Source organism: Periophthalmus magnuspinnatus, chromosome 13 (genome assembly GCF_009829125.3).
Source record: "Periophthalmus magnuspinnatus isolate fPerMag1 chromosome 13, fPerMag1.2.pri, whole genome shotgun sequence".
Classification (NCBI taxonomy): domain Eukaryota; kingdom Metazoa; phylum Chordata; class Actinopteri; order Gobiiformes; family Gobiidae; genus Periophthalmus; species Periophthalmus magnuspinnatus.
In genome coordinates this window covers 5,583,318-5,592,130 of record NC_047138.1, presented here as the reverse complement: position 1 = coordinate 5,592,130, position 8,813 = coordinate 5,583,318, and the positions used below count along the sequence as shown (strand labels likewise).

Sequence of the window (8,813 nt, the reverse complement as noted above, 5' to 3'; positions counted from 1 at the left end):
TCAACCTGTAGTACTACAGCCTCTGAATGGACTAAAATGAGTTAAATGAGCTATTCCCAAATCCTCCCCAGACTGAAAATAGGCCAAACTATGAGAGAATAACAACTATGTGCTATGTTGTTAAGTAAAACAACAAAACTATACATTCTGGTAATGAGCGGTCACTCTGTTCAATGCATATATGTCCAATGTTTGCAGTTTACAGTAATATTATAGGGCTCTTTTGCACACTTGCATTTAGTCGATTTCAATACTAAGGCGTTGACTCAATACTCGATACCGATTATGATACTACAATGATAAAAAAAGCAATTTTCATACACAAAATAATAGTACTTTATGTCACCATGAAATCATAAATGACACTAAAATTGTTCAGGAAAGCTCGCGATTTTGTGATTTTTTTGCAATATTTTTGAGTATCTAGTTTCTATATTAGTTTTAGAATCGATTAGTATCTGATTTTTGTTACTTTTGACAAACCCTACTCATGTTATCCCAATAATCTTGAGACTAATCCTCTTTCACTAATCTTCATCTTTCAAGGCAAGTTTATTTGTACAGCACAATTCGTCAAGGTAATCCAAAGTGCTTTACAGAATAAAAAAAATCACAAAACAACAAATCGAATCATAAATAATCACAAATAATCATCATAAGATTAACATTAAAGGAGAAAAGTGCAGAATAAAACCTTTTCATAACTTATTCCAGTAACAATTTGCATAACGTTTGTGTTTGTTTTGTTGTTTTTTATTGTCTTTTTTGCCACCAGTTGCAGCATGCCCTTTCCTTTCAGCTGCATTTTTGCGTTAACTAAATACAGATGGGCTCAGCGTGGGCCAACTCAAAGTCCACCTCTGCTGCCGCCCCCTTCTGTGATTGGCTCGTGGAGATGGTGGAAGTTCGCAGGGAGAGAGAAAGCTTTCCCCATCTGATTTTTCACTGCCATAATTTGTCTTATTTGTCATTTCTGCTGCACGGACTGTGACAACATGGCTTCAGCGCACGACAAAGCAGTACTCCAAGCCATTTTCAACCCTAACACCCCCTTTGGAGACATCTCAGGCCTGAACCAGGAGGAGGCGTTAACAGATGATGGTGAGTGTTTGATTTGATATGTTTTGCCATTTTTTTTTCATCTTTATCATTGCCTGACATATTGAATTTTCTTGAACACATCCCATTCCTGGACTAGAACATGACATTTTAATCCGAGTTGAATTTCGAGTGACATTTCTGTGTTTTTGCTATTGCACGCTACCTGTCAATTGCGTTGGGGAGTGCTTTCTCAACCTGTTTATCTTGCCCCTGCAGACAGCGGCTTTGACACAGAGTTGTTGAAGCAGGTGAAGGAGTTGGAAACGCGTGGTGTCTCAGCGGCAGAGGCAGGAGATTTGGAAGGCGCACTTCAACTGTTCAGCCAGGCAATCCAGCTGCTGCCCGGGAGAGCATCAGCCTACAACAACCGCGCTCAGGCCCTGCGGCTACAGGGGAACACAGCAGGTACGTACGCTCGCTCACGCTCTGCACAGGCTGGTGGAGGAGGGGGGCTACGGGGGGCTGCGGGGGGGCTGGCATGACAGCACATGGCAGCTCTGTGTCTGAGGTGCACTCTGCCAGCACATTCTGCACTGGGCGTCTTTAACATGCAGCCTGCTTAGTTTCCTCTGCTGTGGGGGAAATGGGAGCTCATGTTGCACAGACAGGAGCTCAGATACTGGATGTGTTGATGGAGACAATGGAGATGATGGAGCGCTGGTTTGTCACGCTAATAACTGTTAATTGACTCAAAGTTCAATATAAGTCAGTATTCAGATATACCATATTTTACATTCAATAATATAATGGGGAACATTTTGCCCAAAGCCTTGTTATTTCTACACCATGTGAGCTACAATGACAAACCAAAGTCTCTGTTTTATGACAGGGGTGTGCGATCCTTGAGTTTGTTAAATTTTGGATTGGAATCACAACACGGGATAAAGCTACATGATTAAACTCATATAGCCTAGATTTAATCTGCGTGTAGACATTCACATGGTTGAGGAAAAATTACAATTCTCGATGAAAAGTAATCCATTTGTGAAGCTCGGTGAGTTTTGAAATGCAGAAAAAAGCTTTATTCTTTGTTACAGCCGATACAGACAGGACAGAGGCCCTGGTCTGCCCTGGTCACAGACTAGTAGGCTTTCGTCGACTCCCCCAGTCTCTCTTCTCAGTCCAAGCCCCAGTCTAAACATCCCCTGAGCATCTGAGCTCTGACTATTTTATACCAGAATGACAACGCTACATACATTTCAAAGCAGTGACTTCACACCCATATTGTAAGAAATGTTCGTTTCTGATGCAAGCGTCAAAGAGGACTAAGAGACTGAAATATAAGTCAGAAGGGTTTAATGAGTTCATCACAGGTAAAGTTAACAATGAAGCACCGGACTCTCAGGAAAGGATAGAAGAGAGTCCTGAGATGTTTGTCTTTCCAGCTTTTATAGGCCTCCCAGTGTGTGAGGCGGGTCTTCCTCTCGGCAACATGTGATTACACATTAAAAACCTTTTTGGCAAAATCCCTGAATGTGCGTTTTTAAGTCAATCAGTCTCATTGTTTTATGACCCTCACAGGATGGGGGCACTCAGACCTTGGTGAACAGGGCCACAGAGAGGAAGTGGCCCTGGTCCTAGATGTTATCTTCTTGGCCCCAGTGCTGTAGATTGCTTTACGACCCTCTCGGGGTGGGGGTCTTTGGTGAGTAGGGCTACAGGCATCTGGGGGTAGTATTACATTGTTAAAAAATACCTTACAATATGATAATGAACTTTTACACTTAGATAGGTAGAACAACGAGTTTCCTGTGTGGTGGAGACAGAGCCTTCGCACAATATCTGATCTGGCTCTGACACACTGACACAGATCAAATGCTGTTGAAGACACAACATGAATATACTAAAATTTCCATCACACACACGTCTTTCCAAATATTGTTCAAAACCTCTATCTAAAAATTTAATTAGGGGATTATTATAATTTATATGAGCCACAGCAAAAAGGAGACAGTATGTAGTGAGTTTTGTGTAGTTTGGGGAGTGACTGGTGCATACTGTACATACACAGTTCTATGTTACTTCTCTGTATGGATACTAGGTCTAATTATTACTGCAGTATGTTTGCTTTAATCTGTTTCCTACTTTATAGAAACTAACTGGTGTGTCTAATTCAGTTGTAAGGAATATGGGCTAATTTAAGCTTAGCGAAGTTTTTCTAGGTATAAAACATTTTGAGAACATACAGGTGAAGAACAAACGCTTTACTGACATTATGAGTATGTGTTGTTTTATTTGAACAGTAAACACATGATTTCAGTGTGATATTTGCAGGTTGAAGGCTGTTCTTTGCTTCTTCAACATCCTCCATGTGTCATCTTGCACTTTTACCACTATAACCTCTTTCTTATGTTGTTTCTCTATGTTCTGACCTCACCTGTCTGTGCGTCGTGCATCACACAGGTGCGCTGCAGGACCTGGACCGCGCCGTGGAGCTGAGTGGATCCTCGGGTCGGACCGGGAGCCAGGCCCTGGTGCAGAGAGGGCTTCTGAGGAGGCTCATGTGTCAAAATGACGAGGCCAGAGAGGATTTCACCAAAGCAGCGGCGCTCGGGAGTGAGTTTGCTCAACAGCAGGTGGTTTTACTCAACCCCTACGCCGCGCTCTGCAACAGGATGCTGTCAGAGGTCATCCACAAACTGCGCAACCCTGACCCTCAAGTGCATTAGCATTTCACATATGACTTTAAATAAAATGTTGTTTTTGTACTTTTCTTCTTTTATTCGGATTCACTGGGCATTTCAAAGCAAGAGGGCAAAAAACAGCCCATGGGCACAAATACATAAACAGTTAAATAATTGTTAGTTGGCCTTGATTAAATAAATGTGGACTACTTCATAATGTGTGAGTGGATTATAAGAGAGAAATCAATAATAATATAATATGACACGACACTAAATAAATGTAAATGTACTCAAAGTCATTTCATATTAGAAGTGAAATATTCAAGCTCCACTGTGTGAAATCCCACGTGTGTCCACTAGATGTCACTGTCCTTCCACTAAAAGCAGCTGCTCCACATCAGGCAGGATGATGGGCACATTTAGCACATGGCGTCACTCTTTCCACATTTTTCATTATCATCAGTGGTTTTGCATCAAACAAATACAAATTAGTGCAATATAATTAACATTAACCTTTAAAGGTAAAGCAGATGTGTAAAAAGAACAGTATGATACATGTGACCTATTTATAGCCTGTTTATGTCTGTGAGGCTCTGTTGACAAAAGTCACATGTGAGTTAGTGCTTGTAAATACATTCTGCTAGATCCTCCTGCTGATCTCCTGGCCTCGGGTGTTATCGGCTGGGACAGGTCTCCTCCTGTTTGTCTGTGACCTCTCCCAGGCCGGGTAAAGACACCGGCTCACAGCGCTCCTCTCTCTGGTAGTACGGGCAGATCTTGAGATGTTCTGACATGGGAGGATTGTCACTAAATCTCCATTTGTCCACAGTGGAAAACACAAAGCTGAAGGTCCACACCTGCAAAACAAAGACATACACAAACAACTATGTGAGCTATTTACATGTGCTGAGGAATAATTCACTTGTGTGTCCCTGTCAGAAAACAGCTGCTGTGATTTTGGACTGGGACAACTATACAAAATACTTTGTTTTGAATTAGAGAGAATACATTCAGTGAACAAAAACAAATCATTGCAGAAAAATGACTGCAGCAGGAGGGAGAGGCCAATGGGGCGAAGGAAAGAAATCATATTTTTAATAAATTCAAAGAAAATTATAAATGAAAAGAAAATCTTAAAATACTAAGCAGGTCTGTTCTGGGTATAACATTTAGAGTAATGTTGTACTTAAATGTTAAATAATTTATTAGAACTTATTCAGTGTAGGAGATCTTAACCCAACTTTTGAACGTCTTCATTATAATAACTGTTCTTCATTGATCTACTAAGTGTTACTGGCCTCTTCTGTTTCTATGTAAATAAGAGGACATGTATCTGTATTGAAACTACTAGCTCACTCATGACATTATGTTCCGAGCACCTTAACCTTATGTGTTAACCTTCTGGCCTGACTTGGCAGAGGACAATTGTGTCTTTTTATATCACTTCTATCTGCAGTATTTTTATCATCTCTATCACATGGGGCTGTTTTTGAATATGTTTGTTTTGATGGCTCTCCTTCAGTGGGAAAATATGCCCAGCTGTCTACTGAATCTTGTTATTAGCCTTCAGTGTTTTCATGCTAATCCAGATCTGTCAAGTTATGGAGCTGCGCATTTTACTGCGGGCTCAGGCTCAGACCATTCCACTTCACTGATATCACCAACACAACAGCCACATGCTACTGTGTGTGTCCTGCTTTTACCTCCTAAGGCTGCTTAGCTTCAGTGGAAAGTATGTTTGTAGGTCTCTGGGATACTCGGCAGTGCTGACGTTACAGTAAAACTACGTAATAAGATGTTGTTATTGCAGTGTACTTTTGTTGTGTTATTCTAAATGTCATGTTGAAAATTGTTTAGGTGTCAAAGTAGAGTGACCTTTACACTTTTAATTGTCAGATCCTACTAAAAACTACTAAAACCAGAGGGAAATAAAGGAAATTCTCTGATCTGACTCCTCAATACCAAACCCCAGCACCTGTGGTCAAGTATTGAATTATTTTGTGATTGTAGTTCCTTTTTTAAACCAGCAGAGTGCATCCTACAGTTAAAAGTACATTTAAATAAGACATATATTTATATAACATGCAGCGATATAAAAAGAGATACTTGCTTTCTTTTGACACGTCCAGGCACTCCTCCCCTGGGAATCTGTCTTCTTTTCCCACTTAAGGAAGACCATCCCTCTCTTCTGCAAAAATGCGCTGCACACATCCCTCATCTGACGTGAGGCCAGGGACAGCTGGGACAATGTGAAACTGTCAAGGTAGCCCGCAATGTGCTGGAGGACCTCTAGGGGCAATTGGCTCAGGTGATCCATTTGGATCTTCTTGTTTTGGCAGATGGGGGAAGAAGAAGAGGAGGCTTGAGGCTGAAGGACAAGAGCGTTGACATCTTGGCAGTACTTTATTGTGGCCTGTTGACCTGAAGGATGAAACCTTGTCTGGGTGTAAGTGCAGCCCAGGTATGCTAGGGGGCAGCGCTGTTGGAACCATCCATTCAGACAAGATTGGATGTCCGAGTGCACGTTCTTAAAGTGTGAACTAAACTCGTCACGCCTGAAGAAGTGTCCGCAAAAGTAGCTGAAGGCTGAACTGTTTCTGTTATGCCGTCTCGTCACTGGCTCAGTTTCAACTTTGACATATAAACTATTGTGGTTTGGTGCAATACTGGCAAGAGACATGTCGGTTTGAAATGGCGCTGAGTGGAAGCTGTACGTTTGTGTTCCTGCTTCATCGTACAGTGCATCAGTGGATGTACTCTGCGATACTGTATGCCCTTTCAGTTCTTTTTCTAACGCACATAGGAGTGTCATAGAGACTTCACTGCTTTTTGGAAGATCCTCGATTTACACCCCCAAATCTGAAGTATCTACACACTGATGGACCATTTTGATCTTTCTGGTTGGGTCTTTTAGTTGGCATCTTCTGGCTCGGTAACTCGCAGGAATTTTGAAGGAACGGACAGTCTTCACCTCAATGGGCTCAAGTTTTCCATAAACAAAATCCTTCTCTCTAGGGGTGCATGCTGGCAGTAGACCGAAGTTAATAAGCATTGCCCCATTGTGGCTTAGATACATGTTATATTCAGACATATGGACGTCCCTTCCAAACCTCTCCAGGGCTCCATCTTGCCAGGTTGCCAGTCCTGTTGCACCATTTTCACTTAAAGCAGCAGCAACTGTAGTCGTGTCTCCGTGTCCATTGCTCAAATGATATTCCCCTTTTGTTTCTCTTTGACAGCTGTGTGATTTCTCCCCTGCCTTCTCTTCCTTTCCTTCCTCCTTCTTCTCCAGGTTTTTGACAGTTTCCTTGCATCCATCCATCTCCTTCTTAAACATCTTTTCCCAGGAGTTGTAGTTCTGAATATTCTCAACATTCCTACATTTTGCCAAGGCATCTCTTTCCTCTTGGCTCAGTTCTGTTTCTTTTATTTCTGCACAACAACATTCAACAAGTTCCTCGTCACACATTGGAGGATTGTCAGTCGTATCAACACAAGCTGTAGACCCGGGGTCAGAATCAACAACCATCAACTCAGGGAACACGCTCTCCATTTTGATAGATTGAAAAAGCATATCCTGGTCTCTTAGTGCCATAGCAACATCGAGATGTTGTCTAGTTTGACAGTCTTGTGAAATGTTTGTATAAAATGGTGGGTTATCATCAGGAATGGGCCAACGATTCCAGTCTTGAGAACAGCAGACAACACTGGCGGGACATGTACGCAGGTGGTGGGACAGCTGAAAGCGGAGCATAGACAGGGGACATCCAAAGCTGGCATTAATGCATGGAACTGTCTCATTAGGACAGAGGAGACTGTGGTCCTCCTCCTTGCACAGATGAAGGCAGGCCCCGCAGTTTTTACGACACTTAATTACCGCACACGGTCTGGAGATGTGACAGTGGAGGTTATGGCACTTGTCACAGTGGCGGTGGGGCCCGGCTGCGTCTGACGTCCTGCTTCTCACCTGGTTCAAAGACACGGGGAAATATGCAAAAGGCAATCTGTGTTGTATTTGTCGACATTAATGAAAACACACAGGATTATGCTGATGATAAAATACAAGGGCATGAGTTAAAAAAGCAAACATAAGACCATAGAAAGTCAGATTCTGTCAGAAATACAGCACATGTCCACTATAGAGTTTGTCCTTTTGAACATTTATACACTTTAGTGAAATATATACTGTATTCACTCATTATGATACGATTTAATCATTTAACAATTTTAGATTTACACCTTGATTTTCACTTCGGCAACAGAATTTACAGCATTTTTGTTATGTTTGATTTATGCAGGCTAGAAAATTGTACCAAACCTCTAGATTGTTAGTGATGATGGTGCTTTACCGTTATACACCATGAAAATATATTGAAAATGACCCATGCAGACTGTCATAAAAATAAGTCGACTTACCATCATGATTCCAAAGAAAGTCAAACCATAAACTGGAAAATTCTATCCTGCATCACAATAAAAAAAAGGAAAAGAAAACCACTTATACCATGTTTTTGCAACGCAGGGCAAATTGTAGACAGCAGTTAAAATGTCAACACAAACAATGCCGTGCCTCACCTTTTGTTCTTGTGTGGCTGTCATGGTGTGTTCGGTAGCACCTCTGAGTAACCTCTCCACACTGTGTCTGCACATTATAAATAGCCGCACACAGGGGCAGACAGGGCAGTGGGAAGGGGCACTATTGTCACTCAGCCATTAAGGGCCAAGGTCAAGTTACAGTCGCCACACGAGAAGAGGCCGATAATGCCTCCTAATCCAGGTACTCGACACTCTCACTGCCGCTTGTGCGCTTTCATCAGCGCCCAGCGGGACTAAACAACAACATGGTGAGCTTGTGTAAAAGGGTGGTCAGTAATTGAGGAGCTAAACCTGTGGAAATAGTTGGCTGAATTATGTAACGGTAATAAAGTGGATACACAGACATTACTACTATAGGCTTAAGATTCACATAATGCTTTCACGCTTGTCCTGGTTTGCTCCCAGTCTGAGAACATGCAGTTTAGACTTGGTTTGGTCCTGGTTTAGTCATTTTAGCTCTATTATAGTTCAGGTTTAGTCCCAGTTCAGTCC

The 8,813-nt window shown here is 42.0% G+C and overlaps 2 protein-coding genes across 2 annotated transcripts; one reads left to right on the top strand and one right to left on the bottom strand.

Annotated features, from left to right (window-relative positions):
• Window positions 1-958: 958 nt before the first annotated feature.
• ttc36 (tetratricopeptide repeat domain 36) lies at window positions 959-3,847 on the top strand. Its single transcript, XM_033977568.2, has 3 exons — window positions 959-1,101; window positions 1,318-1,506; window positions 3,505-3,847. Exons 1-3 carry the CDS (start codon window positions 996-998, stop codon window positions 3,768-3,770), a joined length of 561 nt encoding a protein of 186 aa, XP_033833459.1. The 5' UTR covers window positions 959-995; the 3' UTR covers window positions 3,771-3,847.
• A 57-nt stretch (window positions 3,848-3,904) lies between these two features.
• LOC117380557 (F-box only protein 40) lies at window positions 3,905-8,348 on the bottom strand. Its single transcript, XM_033977384.2, is given in 4 exon segments — window positions 3,905-4,582; window positions 5,836-7,692; window positions 8,142-8,188; window positions 8,301-8,348. Coding segments are annotated over 3 exon segments (2,046 nt in total). The 5' UTR covers window positions 8,148-8,188; window positions 8,301-8,348; the 3' UTR covers window positions 3,905-4,399.
• Between the last annotated feature and the right edge of the window lie 465 nt (window positions 8,349-8,813).

Bases quoted from the DNA above. Each gene is read 5' to 3' on its own strand.
- ttc36 (XM_033977568.2), top strand. From the start codon at position 996: ATGGCTTCAGCGCACGACAAAGCAGTACTCCAAGCCATTTTCAACCCT. The intron at 1,102-1,317 runs GTGAGTGTTTGA...TTGCCCCTGCAG, and splicing joins GGAGGCGTTAACAGATGATG to ACAGCGGCTTTGACACAGAG. The intron at 1,507-3,504 runs GTACGTACGCTC...TGCATCACACAG, and splicing joins GCTACAGGGGAACACAGCAG to GTGCGCTGCAGGACCTGGAC.